At 43.4% G+C, this 22,421-nt stretch overlaps 1 protein-coding gene across 1 annotated transcript; it reads left to right on the top strand.

The window, feature by feature from the left end:
* The first annotated feature begins 682 nt into the window (after nucleotides 1-682).
* On the top strand, nucleotides 683-20,501 carry LOC311245008 (ankyrin repeat and SOCS box protein 13-like). The gene is made up of 6 exons (XM_084334757.1): nucleotides 683-810; nucleotides 12,680-12,879; nucleotides 13,020-13,170; nucleotides 17,878-18,012; nucleotides 18,234-18,428; nucleotides 18,936-20,501. Exons 1-6 carry the CDS (start codon nucleotides 768-770, stop codon nucleotides 19,133-19,135), a joined length of 924 nt encoding a protein of 307 aa, XP_084190883.1. The 5' UTR covers nucleotides 683-767; the 3' UTR covers nucleotides 19,136-20,501.
* Nucleotides 20,502-22,421: the final 1,920 nt, after the last annotated feature.

Below are 22,421 nucleotides of genomic sequence, written 5' to 3'. Positions count from 1 at the left end.
ATGACAAACCAATTCCATAATCCTATCCAACATATCGCTGCTGTCGGGACAAAACCTCATAACTCCATTTTTTTATTTATTTTTTTATTATATAAATCAACTCCGTAGATCATCCTCCATATGTGTGTGTGGGTTTTACAAAGTTTAAACAATGGGAAAGCATTCAACCGATCATCTGTCTAAACCTCCTAACTCTATTCACCCTCAAATCTGTGTTAGTTTTTTTCATCTGCTGAAAAGTTGGGTTTTTGGAGTTATGAGGTTTTGTCCACAGCAGCGATATGTGTAAAGGCACACACAACATATTCCAGTTAACGGTATATTTTTTTAATGATTCGTTATGGCGTAATCAATACTTCATTCATTCATTCATTCATTCATTCATTCATTCATTCATTCCATGCGTATAAATTGCGTTCGCGACCTCCATGTTTTGGGGCTATTCATCAGAAAACTCGGATCCGGGATTCGGCTCCCATCCGTCGGGCAACAACTGTGGGTTTTCAGCCTCTCTCTCTGGAGCTTAACGGAGTTTCGACTCCTGGCTAGAGCTTGTCGCGGCTCATGCGCATGCGCGCGCTCGGCCAATCAGAGAGGGGTCTGCATAAATGCGGCTACGAATTGTAGAGACGCAGCTACGCAGCCAGGCTTTTCGCAGATAGATAGGCTTCCCTTCTTACAACAAGGTTGGTTTTGTTATTTAAAAAAAAATTGCTTATCAGTTTTTTTTATGGTTTAGAAGAGAACAAAGAAAATTATATTGTTAAATGGAGAGTACTCGCGCCAGACCGTCGTTGTTTGGAGACATAGGTGAGTAACGTACTTAGATGCTTGGCAAGAGACTACAACTAGTGCTGATGGTTGGAAGTCGGGTATCTGTTCGTGACTGTGATGCACGCCAACAAGGTTTGGCCGAGTGTTATTCTGAAGAACTGGTCCGACGCGAAACGTTCGTTATACAAGTATCGGTACTCACAGTTGCACGAGGGTCTTGGACAGAGAATCGCAATGGTTTGGAAGCTCGGCGTTGCTAATAAACATTTTAAATTATTTGTATACACGTGTAAACGGCGAAGAACGTATGGCTGCTCTCCCCCGAACGCCGCAATGAGGAGTAGGGTAACGTTATATCTGCAGAGCCGCACTGCCGTCTCGGTGATGTTTCACGTTTATAAAAAAAGATTTAAAATGTTTATTAGCAACGCCGAGCTTCCAACCCATTGCGATTCTCTGTCCAAGACCCTCGTGCAACTGTGCGTACCGTTCACATTTCTCTGCGATACTTGTATAACGAACGTTTCGCGTCGGACGAGTTCTTCAGAGTAAATCTGTGGGACTGGATTCACTTGTTGGCGTGCATCACACTGCCAGTGCCATCACAGTCACGAAAGGGGCTAGGTATCCGTTAGTTCTGGACAAGTGAACAACATGCCCCCAATCGAATCATATTTTTAAATAGCTTTAACATATTCTATCTGTCATTTGTATGTTGAGATGAACTAGTAGAGCTAACTCGGCTATCTAATATTAGCTAGCACAGCAGGCAGGCTTTCTTAAATTGGCTAACGTTAATTTGAGAGCATGACAGATAAGCTTGTTACTTAGTGACGCCGCTACTTGCAAACACTCACTTGCGATTGATTGATTGATTGAATCAAAAGGCACTGTACATTGGAATACTGACATACATTTGACATGGAAACTGTACATTGGAGGAGGTTGGGTAGGTGGGGTGGGGTTGGGTGGGGCTGTACATTGGAATACTGACAAAGCCATGCTTGGTCTTTATTGTACAACTGGGTTAGGACATTTGTAGGGGCCAGTTTTGAATTGCAGTCTCCCGTAGGTGTTCTTTGAGTGTTTTTGAAGGTGGGTAGTGATTTACATTCCTTTACAGCTTTGGGTAGGGCGTTCCACATTGTTGTGGCATAATTGCGAAACGTGTTTAGTCCCTTGTTTGAGCCGAATCTGGGTTTTACATGATTTGTGGAGCTCCCTCTGGTGTTGTGATCGTGGTATTCACTGACCTTTGGGAAGTATTTTGACATTTTAGGTACCTTGGTCGTGTAGTGTATCTTGTAGACCAGGCCCATTGCAAGTTGCTGTACTCTGTTGTCTACTCTAAGCCATCCTAGGTTGGCAAAGTGTGCAGGGGTGAGGTGGGTTCTAGGAGTCAGGTCAAGCAGTAGTCTGACTAGTTTGTTTTGAGATGTTTGTAATTTGGTTTTTAGTGCCTTTGAGGTGCTTTGGTACCATGAGGTGCAAGCATAGTCGTAGTACCCTTGAATGAGTGCTCCTGCCAGAGTCTTCAGGGTATTCTTGTTTACCAGGGAGGAGATCCGGTACAAGAATCGAGTTCGTTGATTGACTTTTTTTATTACATTGGATGCCATTTTGTCACAGGAAAGATTAGCCTCTAGGATGGAACCCAGGTAGGTAATTTCATCTTTCCTTGTGACAATATTGTCACCCACTGTAACTGAGAAGCCGTCTGTTTTGCTGAGTTTGTTATTTGAACCGAAGAGAATGGACTCTGTTTTGCCCAGGTGTCGTGTAATGATAGTTTGTTGATCCTTTGTAATGTTAGGAAATTCGCAAAATTGGGTGCTCAACATCTAATAATTAGTTTGCCTGGCGAGCAAAGCACATGATCACGAAGAGTAATTCAGTTTTTTATAATTTACACCAGTTAACCCGACACACTTCGCTCAGGACAATGACAGAGCTCTCATATTTGCGAATGCATAAACTATATCTTAAATTATGGCGATGTGTCTAATATGGCTGTAGCGAAGTCATTGATAAGCGACAGCCATATTAGACACATAGCCATAATTTTAATTTATGATATAGTTTATGCATTCGCAAAATATGAGAGCGCTGTCATTGAAGGGCTTCCTACAACAGAGCACCGCCGCTGCTGCTGCTGAAGCTGGATCAAGCCGCGGGCGGCGCACGGAAGCCGGGAAAAAACCACCGCGTCGCCCCGCTGGCGCTTCAGCAGCCTCCACGGGCGAAATAACATATAACGTTACAGCGTACAGTTCCACACTGATGTACAGTGAGTGTTTAATATGGCTGTCGCAAAGTCATTGATAAGCGACAGCCATATTAGACACATAGCCATAATTTAAGATATAGTTTATGCATTCGCAAAATATGAGAGCGCTGTCATTGAAGGGCTTCAACGGAGCACCGCCGCTGCTGCTGCTGGAGCTGAAGTGATGTACAGTGACGAGTGAATCTGGTAGTTGGTTGTTAAAAACGCGAAACATAATAATCAGTCAGCAGCGCTCCACTGCTACCGCAGCTGAACACAAGTTGGTTGGTACAGCAGCTTAAGTTGGTTGGTAGTGGTCAGTGGTGCAGTGGCAAATTGACAGTAGGTCAAACGCTCCACGCGCGTGCGCGCGCATGCACAGTTTTTTTTGGCACAGATTTTTTAATTTTTTTTTCTTGAAATAGAGAAGCTGAAAAAGGTAGCAGCGTATGAAACTTTTGTATCACAAACAGTAATGTATTTGCAAATCTGGTATATGTCATAAATGTATAGATGTAGCAGTACTGTCTATCTGTATGTCGTGTATGTCATATATGTTATGATGAATTGAAAATGGGGGACCCTGATGTAAACAAGACGAAAGTCTTTCTCTGGTCTGCATCCCCTTAACAATTGTATGTATTTAGCTGTACTGTACCCATTCTGCAATCTGTTAATAAAGTTTTCAATCAATCAATCAATCAATCCCGCAGTGCAATACTCCAATTCAGCCATTGGGTGGGACGGTCATGTGACCCAAATCAGCCAATGGAAGCGAGGGTCCTTAAAGTGTGGGTCCTTAAAGTGTTGCGGTCCTGAGAGTGTTGGTGCTCTCGTCCTGCAGCTGGATACTATTGCCTCACAGCGCGGCCGTCAGCGCGCGGCCCAGAGAGCGCCGCTGGCTCTGCGGCTCTGCAGCTGCATGCTTCTCCGGGAGTCCGGTTGGATAATGCCATGTAAAAAGTCGCATGCCTGACATATCGGCATGTAACTCGAGAACCGAGGCACGGATTTTGGCGATCCAGATGGCATTCGAACGGCAACGAATAGCGCTTTATTCGGTAATTTATATGTTCGGCGAAAAATGCAGCCCCGAGCCTTCAGATGCTCGCAAAGGGCCGTGAAACTGAAACTGAAACTGAAAAACAGTGAAACCCCGGACATTTCGATGAATTAATAAACCCCCCCCCGGACGCCCCGGACAGGGCGTGAAAAGAGGACATGTCCGGGCAAAAGAGGACGTTTGGTCAGCCTACTCTACCTGTGCTTTTGTTATGTAAAAACGGTGGCCGCTTACAACGAATGGGAACAGCGGATTTTTGTGTGCGTGACTGCGCGTACACGCGGGAATATATCCGTGCGCGATTGCGCATACTTCAGCCTCAGTGACCGAGGTAAAACGCCGTTATACCGCGTTATACCAGCACTGCACCACTGGTAGTGGTACACAAGTTGGTTGCCCGCGCTGCCGCTTGCTCCTTGGATTTCATTTGGGACGTGGGAGGGGCTGCCGCTTGCCTGCGCGTGGGGGCGGGGGGTCGCGGCCAATCAGAGAAAAGCCGAACACAAGTTGATTGCCTTTAATATTCACGCGACCGGGCCCTGCACTGTCTGCACTACTAGGTTTTATGCCAGCCAGGTCACGTTCTGATTAGTTGATTATACAGTGGCGTAACTCTGTTGCTAGTGGTGCGGGGGACAGATTAGGGGGCGTGGTCAGCGACGTGAGGCGGGATGCCTCTATCCCTTCTGCGTCTATACTTTCCGTAGCCGCATTTCTGCAGGACGCTCTCTGATTGGCCACTGACATGTTTGCCCAATCGCGTGACGAGCTGTGTCTTTGCCCATTTCCGCGTCGAACAGCCTGCAAACTACCTGGCGTTCTATCGCCATGCTCTAAGACAAACTCTAACCTTAACCAACTTCGAAAGAGTGCCTAAGCTTAACCGTCGAAAGAACTTGCCGTCGTCACGCTCTAAGACAAACTCTAACCTTAACCTACTTCGAAAGAGTGCCTAAGCCTAACCAGTGTAGAAACAACACACAGTACTCGTCCTCCTCTGATCGCAAGCTGACCGCGTCGTCGTCGTCCTCTTCACTCTCGTGGTCATCGTAGACCACTTTCTTGCAGACAGGCGTCGGTCTTCCCCCTCGACCTCCCCGGCTGCCTCCTCTCCCCCTGCCGCCCCGAGACGCGGAGCCCCCCGGTCCTCCACCACCACCAGTACTGTGTGTTGTTGTGGCCACCGGTTAATTTGCGATTTTTATTGGTTTGTCATGACAAACCAATTACATAATCCAACATATGTGTAAAGAAACAACATATTCCAGTTAACGGTATTTTTTTTAATGATTCGTTATAAATTGAGGAAGCTGAGGGAGCGCGGAAGCTGAGGGAGCGCGGCAAGCGCGGCACGGCAGGAAGGGGGCGGGCTAGCGTAGGGTCACTTGGGCGTCGTGGCCAATCAGAGGAACCCGGAACCTGAGCGCCGTTGACGAGTCGTGTTTTCATGCATTCTGATCAGGCTGTTCATCACCCGCCGCGGTGATCTGCAACAGCTGATCTGCTTTTCATGAATGAATGAATGGAAACTTTATTTAACAGATTGCAGAATGGGTACAATTAGGGATGGGTACCTTTCACATTTGAACCGGTACCTGTGAATCGATACCGGTACCCAACGGTGCCTTTTTTCGGTACTTTAGTCTCAAGAAATTTAATTTACCTCAGTCGTGCAAAAAAATCCAAACTTCAAATAACTACAATTTCGACCGTTTTCGGCTTGCCATTGCTCAGACTGCTTTGTTGTTGAATCAAGTCAAATCCTAGGTAAGCATATATTGTGCGTGTGAACGTTGACATGAAAGGAAAAAAGGTAAACATTTTTATTTTTTTTTTTTTTGTATTTCACTTGAATCGATACTCGGTAGTACCGACGTGTTTCGGTTCGGTACCTCAAAAGTACCGAATTCGGTACCCATCCCTAGGTACAATACAGTACGGCGCAATGCACACAATTGTTAACACTTTAATCGCAGATGACGTGTTTAGACGTCATTCCTCGCCATGCTCATTCTGCCGAAGACGCCGTAACTCGTCTTTGATATCAATAATTCAAAAATCTGTGATCGAAATCATATTTCTCCTCTGGAGACATGAGATGTACTGGTGAGCTCCACTCAACTGTAACGGTTCAAGAGCGCCATCTGGTGGCCGATCGGCAGAGGGAGGGGCGCGCCAAACAGGAAGTGCTCATCCATAATCCGTCCGGGCACTCGCGATCGGTAGCCGGACTCCATCTCAACACACTGGATAATCAATCGCTCGCCCTAACTCAATAAACAACGTTATTTGGACGTATATAGTATTATACAACCTGGAAATGGTTCATCAGGATCAACATCCCATAATCGAAAACTGTCTACTCCACGCTGATCGTCCAACGGCGCGAGGAACATACGGTAAGATCCAGCATTATTTTCTAACGTATTCTATACTAACTGATCTGATGATCATATGACCCACACTAGATGAATGGTATAACGTTGCCCACGGAATTATAAACGCCCCCTCGCCCATCCGGTCAATATCAGATGATACGTAGTAACTTCTAGAAGTACCTCCTGTTGAAATTTTTCATCTGGCAACGATCGCTACCAAACTGTATTTGATCATCAATATAATGCATTTAGAGCTATAAATCAAGTTCTGGAGAAAGCTGCAGAAAACGATAAAAACATACTTATACTTTAGACCATATTTTAGTATGAATATGTGAATGAAAAAGTATATCGTTGCTACACCCTGAACAATGGATATAGGACATTGAATGGGCCATAATAATGGCAATTTAGCAATAGAATTTAAAAAGTTATAGCCCTGCAAAGAAGGGGAACTTCTCCATAGACAAATAGAGCTGGCTAGGGATGGTAAATTATGAATTTGAACCATGGCGATCAAAGTGTTAACACTTTGATCGTCAGGGTCCCCCATTTGCGAGTGCTCGCTTATGCCTGTGTTTTTTACTGTTGTGAAGCACTGTGAACTGCAACCTCTGTATGAAAAGTGCTATACAAATAAAGTTATTATTAAGTGTATGCATCCGCCGCGGTGCGGCATTTTTCACTATCAGTATATTAAATTAGCCATTGTTTTTGGTCCTGGCCAGACCTAATTGCCGACCCCTGACGTATTTGAACACGCACCTCGGCTGACGACCCGAGCTATTATTATGCAAAGACGAGTACTGTAGCGAGTCACAGTGCTGGCCGCGCGGTCACGTGTTCGTTTATTATCCATGTATTATCTTTGGACTGTAAAAACGTGGGGGGGACAAATTCTGCATTCTGAAATCATGGGGGGACATTTCCCGGGGACCCCCCCCTTAGTTACGCCCCTGGTTGATTAGTTAGTCATATGAATGAATGAGAACTTTATTTAACAGATTGCAGAATGGGTACAATACAGTACGGCTCAATACACACAATTGTTAACACAATCCCGCCCAACAACGTATATATCCGTGTTTCGAATCCATGCTTAAAGGACCGATGACGGATATATCCGTGGCAAGGTTGTTTTGGCTTTTATTCCATTTTAATAACCTATTCAAGGTTGCCGAGCGGCACTGCAGATTTACCCTACTCTTTGAATTCGAGAAAGTGCATTACCGGCCAGATCCTCTTAGGGGCGCTATCTCGATAATGCAGTATTCCCTGTGGCAGAAGCTGTCTTTTTTTTTTTTTTCTGGATCTCTAATGTAGTTTTCTACTCACCTGAAGCGATCGCTATTGCCTGTTGCACGGAATACGTTTTGGATCGCGGATTTCACTATGCAATAAGGGTAGAGCCATATGAAATCCGTTTAATTTTTTTCCAAATTCCATTTAATTTTTTTCCAAATTCATTTTTTTTGAACACTTTAACTGCCGGAAGACGCTTTTAGGCGTCCTTCCCCGCCATGCTCAAGTTGCCGAAGACGCCGTAACTCGTCTTTGATATCAATATTTCACAAATCTGTGATCGGAATCATATTTCCTTTCCGGGGCCCTGAGACACAAGTGTGATCTCCTCTCAATCCTCTAGCGGTTCAAGACCGCCATCTGGTGGCCGATCGGCAGATCGAAAAAAACGGATGTTACCTTTAACCCGGCAGGACTCACTCCATATGTGGTCCGGGCACTCGCTAATGTTAGAGAGACTCAGTCTTCACACAGTGAACATCGATCGCTGCAAATAACTCGAAAAAAACAACATGATTTGGACGTATATATTATTATACAACCTGGAAATGGACCGGATATTTCTATATCCCATAATAGGAAAATGTCTGTTCCACGCTCATCGCCCAACGGCGCGAGGAAGATACGGTAAGATTCAGCGTTATTTTTCAATGTGTACGATACTAACTGCTATGATGAACATTTGACCCACATTAGATGAATGGTATAACGCTGCCCACGGAATTATAAACGCCCCCTCGGCCATCCGGTCAACATCAGATAACGTGTAGTAATTTCCAGAAGTCCGTCCAGTTGGATTTTTTTATATCGCGCCGATTGCTATCAAACTGTATTTGATCATCAATATAATGCATTTGGGGCTATAAATCACGTTCTGGAGAAAGCTGCAGAAAGAGATGAAAACATACTTATACTTTAGATCATATTTTAGTATGAATATGTGAATGAAAAAGTTTAACGTTCATACACCCTGAACAATACATATAGGACATTGAATGGGCCCTAATAATGGCAATTTAGCAATAGAATTTAAAAAGTTATAGCCCTGCAAAGAAGGGGAACTTATCCATAGACAAATAGAGCTGGCAACCTATGGTATATCATGAATTTAGCCTTAGGCAATCAAAGTGTTAATATTTCAGAATTCTGTATTTTGCTTTGTACGCTCATTTTACCATCAGAAATAGTGTCTAATAAGTGGGAATGAATAAATGTCCACAATTTAATAAGATATAACAGTCCATTTAATAGGGCTGTCTTAAATACTTCGAAGCTTCGTTCGATGGGCATGGGATTCGAATATGAAAATAAAATTTGATTATTAAAAAATATAAAAATATAAATGATATATATATATTTTTTTGCTAAATCAACTCTGCCTCTCTTTGTTAATTACAACAAGCAATGCTGTTTGTTATTTAAGATGAGGTCGGACTCGGCACTGACAGATTTGTGTTCATTGTGCTGCTTTTATAAAGCCTCAAATGACGGCTTACAATATTTCATGAAAGCAACGTGTTTTGTTTGTCTAAGATTTAAAAAGGTTTAAACTTTACAGCACTGACAAAGTTGAACAAAGTGCTGTACAAGTCCCAACATAAAAAAAAATATATATATATATATATTTCTTTTTATTTACAGTTGATTCCATTTTTATTGCTCAATTCCGCGATTCCGTCCGCGATTCCGTGATCGCGGATTTCATATGGCTCTAAGTAAGGGGATATATCATCAGCCAATGGACATATCGAACTACCAGATGGCGATCGATAACTGGGAAATGCTCGGGGGGATCCAACCGGCTCATGGTAAGATCTTTTTCACATAAATTACATGCTGATCAGAGCTTGTTATGATACACAACCAGGCGATCAGCGTATGTGGCTACTGAGATGAACACGGTTATTGGTAATCAATAATCAGAAACGACGTCCCCCGCCCCCTCCCTTTCATGCATACATGCTTGAGGATCGTACCGATCATATGCAGTTTGAGTTTTAACTGTAGCTTCTGTATAACGGAAATGCCATTGGATATAACGTTAGTAGCTATTAGTCCTTTATCCAGCTTCCAGGAAATATACTAGACCAAATCCCGTATAACGCTTATATTCACGGTGCTATAAAATGAGAACATATTGATGAATTTTTTTTTCTTTACGCCATTTTGAAGGGACGGTTTATGGTCTCAATTGACAATGAGAATGGACAGATAGTAATACTATGAAGTATAGATTTAGCTCTACAAACAGCCCCACGGACTGTGCAAGTCTGTTTACATATGCTGGTCGTCTAGAGTGATATTAGACGCATCCCAGTGGCCGCCAATGTGTTTTAACACTTTGAGCGCCACGCCTGGTTTTCCTTTTTACCGGCTGAATGCCACCATCGGCGCCAATGTTAACGTTAATATCGCCTAATCTATGTTTTAAATTATGGCTATGTGTCTAATCTGCCCATCGCATTATCAAAGACTATTTTCCAGTCAGTGCTGTCAAGGCAGATTGTTTTTTTATCGCGTCGTTTCCGTTTCAGAGCAGTTAGAAAAGCCCCCGTTTTGATATAAAAAAACAGCCCGTTCTGGAGCATTCTATGAAAATCGTCTTTTAGTGGAATATTCCACAACGTTGATATTCGTCTGCCTTTTTATGAATCGTTTTCAAATAAACGCTAGATGATCAATATTATACGTGCACGCAAGCACATTACGGTCGCGCACTGATAATCGCCTCGTTGATTTCCTCTCGGACTTTTACAGTGAAACCGAAAGAAGACATTTCACAAAACGGCCTATAATAATAATAATAATAATAATTAATTTAATTTATATAGCGCTTCTCAATAACCCGAAGTCGCTGACAGTAGTCGGGAGCAGGAGTACAAACAAAGAAACGAAAGCAAAGAAACAAAAACAACAAAGAAACAAAAGGAACATGAGACCATGGGGGGAACAGGGGAGACAGCCTGATAGCACAAAAAAGACTGGAGACAGACATCAATCAAGTTGGAGGGGAGGGGGGGGTTTAGGGGTGGGGGGGGTTGAAGGCAAGGGAGAACAGGTGGGTTTTGAGGCGAGCTTTGAAGGTGGAGAGTGTAGGGGAGTCTCTGATGGACTGGGGGAGGGAGTTCCAGAGTCGGGGTGCAGTGCGAGAGAAGGCCCGATCTCCGAAGTTTTTAAGCTTGGATGTCGGGACAGTGAGGGAGGCAGTGGAGGAGGACCGGAGGGAACGGGTGGGGCGGTAGGGGAGAAGGAGATCAGTCGGGTAGGGGGGGGCCAGGCTGTGGAGGGCTTTGAAGGTGAGGAGTAGTGTTTTAAAGTTAATGCGGTGTTTGATCGGGAGCCAGTCTTCATCAAACTTACTCTGATTATCCTAACACTGATAACATAGAGTCCTTACCTGACATCAGATGGTATCCAACTGGTATATTCCAATTCCTGATCACCATTCGAAAAAATCGATACGTGTATGGATCCAATGCGATACTGTAGAACTCCATGATCAGCGGGGATCTGAGGTTCCAGAATGAACTGTGGTAACCCCGGCTGGATCAGTGGAATGGAAAATGTGGAGTACCGGATTTTTTTCCCCTTCATTTTCATTGAGTCTATTCCAAAATCACTTATGTCATCTGGGAGACGACAGGGGGCGCTTTTTTCCACAGTGATCGCCGGCGCCCCTCGGCTATACTCGGGTAGGCTCGGGTGATGCAATAATTTTTCAGATCGCTAAAAACAAAAAAAATTACCCGGTCCATCTCCAGCTTGTATAATGGTATATACGTCCAAATCATGTTGTTTATCGAGTTATTGGCAATCGATCACTGTGTATTGTGACGAGCTAGAATGCCGGGACCTATAGCGAGCGCCCGGAAGTAATACGGACGTCCAGCACAACCTCTATGCCACTTCCTGTTAAAGCGATTGCGCCGATCGGCCACCAGATGGCGCTCCTGAACCGCCAGAGAGCTCAGTGGGTCCTCCTGGTGGATCTCAGGCCAGCGGAGGGGACATATGTATATATATATCCGATCGCAGATTTTTGAAATATTGATATAAGGACGCTGTACAGCGTCCTCCGGCAACTTGAGCATGGCCGGCAATGACGTCTAAAGACGTTTCATGGCAGCCAAAGTGTTAAAAACCCGAGATATCTCGTGAGTGGCACTCAAAGTGTTAAGGGGATGCAGACCAGAGAAAGACGTTTGTCTTGTTTACATCAGAGTCCCCCATTTTCAATTCATAGTGTGACATACCCAATTACCCATAACCCAACATACATGACATTTATGGCATAGGGACATACATGACATACAGGTAGTACTGTTACATTTGTGACATATACGATATGCAAAAATACAGTACTGTTACCCAGAGATCCTGACAGAAAATATATACATATGATTGGGAGGAGACTGTAGGGGGGGGGGGGGTATTCATTCATTGCTTCATTCTTGACAACATACTTATGTCTTATGAGGCCACATTGTATGATTTCTAATATTGAGACCAAACATGAATAAATGCTAAATGGGCTCATTCAATCGTATTCTGATAGATACATCCTTCAGGTCAGTTAGAATGCTAGTCAAGACTAGTCAGATGTATTTGTATAGAGCACAATCACATTACATGTCTCACTGGCCTTTACAGACACACAATGGAACAACACCCTCTGGATTAATCCCCAATGAAGATAAGTCTACAAAAAAAAATAACTTAATAGAAGAAAAAAAAAGGGAAGAAACAGATGGGCTATTCAATGAGAGACCCCCCCCCCAACAAGGATGTTCAGGCGTACACTCCTTGGGTGTTGAGGTGGGCAAGAATTTGGTAGAGAAATGCAGTGAGGGAATAATAACGCTATTATTACACTTAATTGTTCTCTTGTGTTTACAGCCCATGGTCTGGGATTCTGGTCAGATCGATCGGCAGTGCATGAGGCCGCTGCACAAGGCAGAGCCCTACAGCTGCAGCAGTTGATCCAGGGAGGGGCAGCAGTCAACATTGTGGCAGTGGACTCCATCACCCCCCTCCATGAAGCATGTATACAGGGACAGACCCAATGTGTCAGACTGTTGCTCAATGCTGGTGCACAGGTGAGAAATTGTCACAGCCTTGCGTACCAGAGAATTCTAGGGAAGGTTGTTCTGTTGTCATTTAATCCTACAATGTTGCCAGGTTTGATTCCAACCACAAAGTTGCCTCATGAAAGAAGTTCTTGCTCTTGTTACACCAGGTGGATGCACGTAACATCGACGGCAGCACTCCACTCTGTGATGCCTGCGCAGCTGGGAGCCTGGAGTGTGTCAAGCTGCTCTTGGAATATGGAGCGACAGTCAATCCGCCGTTGTTCTCCTTCTCTCCACTTCATGAAGCTTGCATGGGAGGTGTGTAGTGTAATGACATTTATGTAGAGTATGTTTTAAACCCACAATCTTTCAAACTACAGTTTTGAGATCAGTGCAGTAAGAGTTTCCATGGATGTTGCAAAGCGTTCCCTGTACAAAAAGTCCAACTTACCCTGAACTTTTAGTCCCTGGAACTACATTTCACTGAACTATATTGTTCCTTTAAATAGTGCATTTATATAGCGCTTTTATCCAAAGCGCTTTACAATTTGTTCCTCACATTTTACCCATTCACTGACACATTCACACACCGATGGCAGAGGCAACCATGCAAGGAGCCAACCTGCTCATCCGGAGCATTTAGGGGTTAAGTCTCTTGCTCAAGGACACATTTTTTTTTTAATAATTTTTTAGCATTTTTACAGCTTTTATTGGCCACGCAGGACCGACAGAGGAGAGGGCGAACGGGAGGAGAGGTGGGGAGGACATGCTACAAATAACGACGGGAGCTGGGATCGAACCCGGGTCGGCCGTGTAGGTGCGCGAGGCACTATGGTATGCGCCACAAGGGCGCCCTTGCTCAAGGACACTTTGACATGCTGCCCGGGAGGAGTGGGAATCTAACCAGGAACCTCCGGATTACCAGACGACTGCACTACCTCCTGAGCCACTGTCACCTCCTTCAGCCCATTGTTTGCGTTTCCACTGTGGAAGATTAGGCAAATTAGTCCACTGACATTATGGAAAAAGTTCTCTAGGCATTCCAGTGTCTCACTCAAAGCACCTCAAAGGCCATTAAAACAACTTAAAGCTACAAACATCACAAAACAAACTGGTCAGACTACTGCCTGGCCTTACTCACAAAACCCACCTTACCCCTGCACATTTTGACAACCTAGGATGGCTTAGAGTAGAGGACAGAGTACAGCAACTTGCAATGGGCCTGGTCTACAAGATACACTACACCACTGGGATACCCATGTACATGTCGAAATACTAACGCCCACAACACCAGAGGGAGTTCCACAAATCATGTCCAACCCAGATTCGGCTCAAACAAGGGACTAAACACGTTTCGCAATTATGCAACAATAACGTGGAACGCCTTACCCAAAACCGTGAAGGAATGTAAATCCCTACTCTCCTTCAAAACCGCTCTCAAAGTGCACCTAGGGGTGGCTGCAATTTGAAACTGGCCCCTGTAAATGTCCAAATCCCCCCCCCACCAATGTACAGTTTCTTCCCCTTCGGATGTATATATTTTTTATGATCTCTTCTTACTACACAGTTCTGTATATCTGTTTGTCATGTATGTCATAAATGTCATGATGAATTGAAAATGGGGGACCCCAATGTAAACAAGACGAAAGTCTTTTTCTGTTCTGCATCCTCTTAGCAGTTTTGTATTTGTTTTGTATTGAGCCGTACTGTATTGTACCCATTCTGCAATCTGTTAATAAAGTTTTCAATCAATCACTAGAACACAGAAGCACAATTTTCTCTGATCAAATATTTGTGATCACGGTTAAATGAACTGACCAGTGTTCCCATAGCTGTGGGCGGCATGGCCTAAAATTTATATCGCAGTATTTTTGGAATTTGACAGTAATGGTATATATAACAATACATTTGTTTTTCTTATACTAATAATAATAATAAATGCTTTAGGAGCAGTACAAGACTTAACATTAAGTCTTAAGTTTTAACATTTTCCATTTACCGTATATGAAACGGTTAGCGTTAGCTTTGCAATGCTACACTTTGAGCTACTTATCAACTCTGGGAGACCCATGCTAATGCACTATAGTTTTTATATAGTGTTACGGGAGAGGTTATGTTAAGGATGACTGCAGTGTGTCATTGAGCCATGATCTCAGGCCTGCCCAAAAAAACCTGAACAAAAAAATGGTGGAAAACTGTTTTAACGGTCTAACTCTACAACTCAGTGCTACATAGTTCAGTCTTTAAAAAAGAATTCAGCAACAATGTGTAATGTGTTTAGCATTAGCTTTACCCAGACTTTAAGGGAGCATGGCAACATTTTGGGACATTTATTTGCCATTTTCTCCAGAGTCAGACAAGAAGATGGATACATTTCCTCTCCGTGCATCCAGTACAGCTAGAGCTCCGGGTGCATGCTAGCCTAGCTTAGCACAAGGAGTCAAAGCCTGTGGAAGCAGTTAGCCCAGCTTCGTCAAATGTGAAGAAATATGCCTTACAACAACTCAAACGGTCTTATTCGATGTATTTCACACGTGTAGAAATAACATCATATAAACAAGATGTTATCTAAACGGATACACTGTTGGAGCTATTTTCTTGACGAAAATGATTGCATCTCAAAAACCCTGTTGTAACTTTCATCAACAAAACCAAGGTGACTAGCTAACCTACCGCTAACATTGAAGTATAGGGTGACTGGGTATTGTAGAGGCACTTGCAAGCACTCTAAGCACTTGCCTACCACCGCAGAGATCCGGGTTCAATTCCCGGGAGCAGTACCTCTGGTTTGGTCCCTACGAACACAATTGGCAGTATTCGCGGGTGCGAAGCCGGTGGAGTATGAGTCCTGGTCATTGCAACAGCTACTCTTACTGGAAGGTTCAGCAGGGAGGGGATCTGGGGGATACGGCATGAACCTCTGTGCGCATTACGTTCTTCCAGTGAAACTCCTAGTTGTCAGGTGAAAACAGCTGGCGGGGGCGCTCCAGTAGCACACCATGTACCGCGCTGCGTCGCGGAGTACCTCGCTGCGTCGCGGATCGGCTGACTCCGAGTTCGATTCCCGGACCCGCCGTCATTTACCAAATGTCTTCCCCTGCTCTCTCTCCCGTTTCACCCTGCATCTGTCGGTCATGCTTGACCAGGAAAAGCGATAAACGCTAAAAAATAAAGTTTAAAAAAAAAGAAAAAAAAGCTGGCGACTCCACATGTATCGGAGGAGGCATGTGGTAGTCTACACCCTCCCCAGACCAAGAGTAGGGTAACGCAACGACCACAAGAGAATTGGCATAATGACTAAATTGGGGGATGGGAGAAAAAGTGAAAATACAAAAAAAACATAGAAAAAGTGAAAATACAAAAAAAACATTGAAATATATTTAAGAAAAAAATGCTCACTGCAGACTTTAAGAGAGGATTAGGATGATTTCTTCTGGACAGACCAAGATCACCTTATCTAGGCAATTTGAACCAAAATTTTAACTACTGATTTTGAAGGCTGAGTGGGCAAGAAGAGAACAAGGGAGGCTGAATTATCTGAGCTGGTCAAACAGCCCGAGGTTGAAGTAAATAAGAAGGTTTTGGAAGGTTTTATTTCTTCACTTTTGACAGTTAGGCTAACTGCTTTGAATCCTTGCGCTAAGCTATGCTAGCATGCACCAGTGATATTGATATCCATCTTCTCGTCTGACTCTTAAGTTTCCTCAAGGTTGATGAGCTACAACGTATTATGGGAGGGGAAAAAAACATTCAATCAAATGAATCATTATGTAAAGTAATCAAAGCAGTAGTGGGGTGAAAGTGGGTTTTTGCGCATCTAATATGGTCGATGGCCACAAGGGTCAAAATGTGAGCAAGAGAAGGAATATTGCTGCAGGCTGGTCTGCGATATTCACCTTATTTTGTCTTGGCCACTTAAAGGGATAATTAGGATTTATGTTTACATTATATGGTATGACATTCTTGCCAGTAGTGTAATCAATGCATAAGCAGCAACCAGGAAGCTACAGACAGGTGATACACAGGGTCTTTAAACAAAAAAGTTTTAATCCACACCACAACATATGGACACAAAAGATAAAAGTTTTTTTTATCCACTTTTTCTCCCATTTTTCTATATTTTTCTCCCATCCCAATTTCGTATCATCCAATTCAACCCTCCCCTGTCACGAACGCTGTTTCTTGCCTCCCACAAGCCGGCTGCAATGTGGACTAAGTCATACATAGCACAAGTCCCCTCCGGTACTTGAGGTAACGGCAGTCTTTTGACCTGCGCAGCTCGATCTCTCAGTGGCGAGGAGTAACGCATGGGAGGCTCACGCTGCCCCCGACACTTCCTGATTCTACTGCGCAGGCGCACCAACCGACCTGTAGGAGTCGCTGTCCACAACGCCCGATCCCCACCCATCAGTTTCCCACCCCCTAATACGGCCAATGTGTATTAGTATGAACGACCAGCTAAACTGAAAGCAATGTGGAGCGCTGGGCTCGAACAGGCGAGCCCAGCGTCTCTGCATTCGTGGTGAGCGCCTTGCCCACTACGCCACGTAGCTGCCCCACAAAAGATCAAAGTTTTAACCACCCACAACAGAAAACGGCAGTTCTCACGCATTTCTGAGACGTGATGACTATGAAAGATGGTCCGATAGAAGAATCAAGCATCGGAAATGCAATGTTTTTGGCCAGACCTCTGACCATGGCACATGGTAGGTAAGATAATACTTATGCATGGATTACACTACTGGTAAGTATTTCATATCATTTAGTGTAAAAAAAATCCTAACTATCCTTTTAAGTCATTGTAGTTCTATCTCCGGTTGCAGAACCTTGTGGCAAAGATACTGGCTAGTGTGGACATTCTCAAACCAAATGCATAATACACGGTGGCAGTGCCATTACCTTGATTGTCCTTAAGGCAACGAAGACAACCATTTGCCAGTCCAATACCGGTAATTTGAAGATTGTTGTTTTAAAATGGGAACTAATTATTTATTTTGTATTTCTTTCTATATATGCTCATGACAGGTAATTCAGACTGTGTTCAGGTTATGATTGATGAAGGCGCTTTCATGGAGGCCCATGACTTTCACTTTGGGACCCCACTTCATGTCGCATGCGCCAGGCAACATTATGACTGCGTCAAAGTGCTCCTCAATGCAGGTTGGCCTAATGTTTAATGAAACTTTGGATTTGTTTATGCGGATGTGACCGTGATGCTTTTATGCCTATTTAATATATTTTTTTATATGTAATTACTATACTTTATTAATACCCTAATTAATTGAGCCATTATGACATTTTATATTTAATTTGTAAACAATGCTGAGTACTCTTGAACTACCCCCTTTCACTCGGACGCCTCCCTCTTTTTGCCCTGCAAGGTGCAAATGTGAATGCTGCCAAGCTACACGAGACGGCCCTTCACCATGCAGCTAAAGTAAAAAACAATGGTTTGATCATTGAGCTACTCGTGGAGTTTGGGGGAAACGTGTATGCGAGGGATAACCTCGACAGAAAACCCATCCACTACACCAGTCAAGGATCTCCCTCTTACCTCTGCCTCGAGTTCTACGAGAGTGAGTGAATTCATCTACATCAAACACCCCGTCAGTAGAAACGTGTGTTATGACACAATCTCTGCTCAGAAAGGCCCGGAACCCTGTGTTCCGACAACACCGATAATGCATAGACAGCCATGAAGCCCTACAGCCCTGCAGGTGATACCAGAGATAAATGTAATGTAGACTAGGGGTGAAGAGATGGCAGGCATTTTGTCCTCCCAAGAGAACACACAAATGAAATAACCCTGTGGCTCCTAAGCCCTTATGATTATAAGTAATTAGGCTTGCATGGTCATATAGTAGTTTTATCTTTAACCCTTTCATTACCACACTATAGATTAGAAGGTTAACCCTTTCACTACCACACTACAGACGGTTAACCCTTTGTACGTGTTAAGTTAACCCTTTGTAGTGGTAGTGAAAGGGTTAATGTAAAATGCACCCAAATCCTTCAGTGCCATTGAATGCTTTTGAAATCTCACCTTGAATCTGTGCTCTTCTTTATTTTTATTTTTTTTACAGGTACACCACTCAGTCTGGAACAAATGAGCAGAGTGGTGCTGAGAAGGACACTGGGCACACGAGCACTTGAAGCTATTTCCAAGCTGGGGTTGCCCAGTCGCATCGTGCATTTTCTCTCCTACATGCCTCCTCCTGTTATTGACCTTGATGATCAACAAACCCTGGATATGCATAGAGGGCTTAATGAAAGGGACTCCTAACCTGCTGCTGGGAGAAACCGACGAGATTAATAAGAGGAATAATCTCACCACTTCCCAATCACATACCACTTAGCGCTGCTATTACTGTATATGCTACTAGAACGTCATATGGCGGATGTTAGATTTGGCAGAATGAAGCTTCTGAAAAATACTGCCAGACCACTAGAATCTGCATAGATATTTGGGGCTTGATATGAACTAAATAGGCTTGGTTAAACAAGTAAATCAAACATATGGCTTATTTTAAGCAGGACTATTGCTGCAGTATACATTTACAATTATACATACAGTATGTAAACTTGACCTAATCTTATTGATTAGGTAGGTATATGGGCTCGTTGAGCTAATGAATGTAGACTTTGTATGCACATATAATTTTATCATGCAAATGTCGTATTTATATTTTTGTCCAGTATAAAACATAACAATTTCAAAGATTTTAGTGAGTGACGGGTCATACAAGGAAATTAGTCATTTCAGAAAATCCTCTTTGGCATTTTCACATGACCAGGGATACAGATATGCATTTACAGGACTGTGAGAGTGCTGCTCCTGGGTAGGGATGGGCACGGTTATTCGACTATTCAAAACAACGTCGGTATTCAACTACAGCTGACGACGGGGCGCCAGCAGTCCAGAAAGTGTCGACGAGCTTGTACAGCTTCTCTGCTCTTGTGTGTCTGTTCCTTCCCAGCCCTGGTCTCACTGTGAGATATAAGAGAGCAGGTTAATGACAGACCACTTGTACCTGTGCCAATGAACTACCCTAGCGTTGCTTTGGTGAGTCTCTCCTGACTCTCCCTCTGCAGCCGATGCCCAAACCACACACCTAAAAATGCCCATTCCTAGTCCCAGGATGCACTGCTGCTATTCTGGGGTGTCTTAACTGTCCTGACCAACCATGGCGGGGTAGGTGTTGAGACATTCCAGGACCACAGCAGAGCAGGATAGTGGTAATCCAAGAACTGTTTACCTTTCAATACTTGCATGTTTGTGTTAATATTTTAATTATGTATATAATATTTTAATATGTATATAATACAGATATTCTGTCGTAATGGAATCCCTGAGTAAGTTGACAAATACAGACATATTTAAAGATTGACCTAGTCGGTGGTGTTGTCTCAACTGCAGACTGACGGTAGAGTACATACATTTTTTGTGAGCTACAGCTCACGGCTACTACTGATTTATCTTCATAACATGAATAATTATGTGTTCAGAATTAATAGCTGACAGTCCATACTTGCGCCTCATTCATCCTTTGATCACAAATGCAGATTTTGTGATCGTACATAAAAAGGACCACTTCCATAAAACCGACAATATTGCACTCATAACAGTCCTCCTTAAAAAAGACAAAGACCCCAACGAGTGCGGTAGTTATAGACCTGTAAGCCTCCTCGGAACAGATATCAAACTGTACTCTAAGGTATTAGCCATCAGATTACAAAAGCATATGACGTCTTTAGTTCACCCGGACCAAACTGGCTTCATAGGAGGCCGCCTGATCACTGAGAACATAAGACGTATACTGCACGTACTTGATGCCGACAAAGAGGACACCATACCTAAGGCGATACTGTCCCTGGATGCTATGAAGGCCTTTGACAGGCTGGAATGGTCGTATCTGTGGGCAGTGCTAGAAAGGATGGGGTTAGGAAAAGGATTCATCGATATGATTAAAGTATTATACAAAGACCCATCGGCCATGATTATAACAGGCACAATCATCTCTGAAATATTTCCGGTATCACGCTCTGCCAGACAGGGTTGTCCTCTTAGTCCCGGTCTGTTCAATCTATCATTAGAGCCGTTAGCACAATATATAAGACAATCCCAATCCATAGAACCTATCGTAATCAAGGGCACACAACAAAAAATTTGTTTATATGCGGACGATGTAATATTGTTCATGAAAAACCCCAACACCACATTGCCTCATCTGCTCAAGTTGATTGAGGACTTTGGTGATTTATCGGGATTTAAGATAAATTGGCCGAAGTCGGCTTTCCTTCCACTTAACACCCCTGCAAAAAAAGATACAACCCTCCCAGGACAGATACCGATGGTAAAACATTTCAGATGCTTGGGAGTGGAAATATTCCCTACCATAAGACAAACGGTGAAGCACAACTACACAAAAATCCAAAACAAAATCAAAGACGACCTTGATAGATGGGCAAAACTTAAGAACACAGTACAAGCACGGATATCAATAGTTAAGATGGATGTACTACCTAAAATCAACTTCTTCTGTTCAATGCTACCGTTACCCCCTCCAGAGGGTTACTGGAAAAGATTACACTCCTCCACATACAAATTTATTTGGAATAACAAACCACCACGTATAAAAAGATCCACCGCACAGAGAAATAAAGCAGATGGTGGCATGGCATTTCCAGATTTTTTCCTATATTTTAAGGCATACTCATTAAGTCCATTGACAACATGGTTTGACTCCCAAGCATTAGCATCTTGGAGGAAAATAGAAGAAAACATAGTAGCCCCACATAGACTGAAGGACATAGCATACACAAAACTACCAATCAAGCACTGTGAACGAAAATTTGGCCCCATAATTACTCATGCGATCCGGATATGGCGTGAATCACAAAAAAAAAATCCTAACCCACAAGAATGGCACAACCATACTCCCTTATTCAATAACAATGCTCTCTTAATTGGAAAACGACCTATAAGATTCCCTATATGGGAAGAGCAAGGCATACACTCATTAGGGGATATTTTTAACAAACAGGGTTTTTGTAGTGATAAAGAAATACGCAAAAAATTTAATCTCACCAAGTCCACATGGCTTTTTCACAAACAGTTAGAGCTAAGTTTGAAGTCTCACGGTGTTCCATTAGACAGACCAATTGAACACCACAGATACCACAAATTCTTCTACTCAAGAGAGACATCGAGAGGTTTTGTTTCAGAATTTTATCATCAATTACTAACGTCCTCGTATGAAACCCTCCAACTTGACTCTGTCTGGAGGAGGGATATACCAGACCTGGAAAATGACTTTGATTGGCAAGGAGCCTGGGCAAATGTCCGACTTACATCAAGGAACCCGGATCATCAACAAATCAATCTTAACTATATTCACAGGACATACTTGACTCCTATAAGACTGTGCCGAATGGGGCTCAAACAAGATTCCAAATGCACCCAATGTACAATTGGGGACGAAGGGACATTTATGCACATGTATTGGGACTGCTCACCAGTTAAGGCATTCTGGAAAGATGTGACCCAACAAATATCAAAACTCGTATCT

The sequence above is a fragment of the Notolepis coatsorum genome, assembly GCF_963971535.1.
Source record: "Notolepis coatsorum genome assembly, chromosome: 18".
NCBI classification, from domain to species: domain Eukaryota; kingdom Metazoa; phylum Chordata; class Actinopteri; order Aulopiformes; family Paralepididae; genus Notolepis; species Notolepis coatsorum.
Note: the sequence above shows the minus strand (reverse complement) of the source record. Positions and strands in the feature narration are given on the sequence as shown.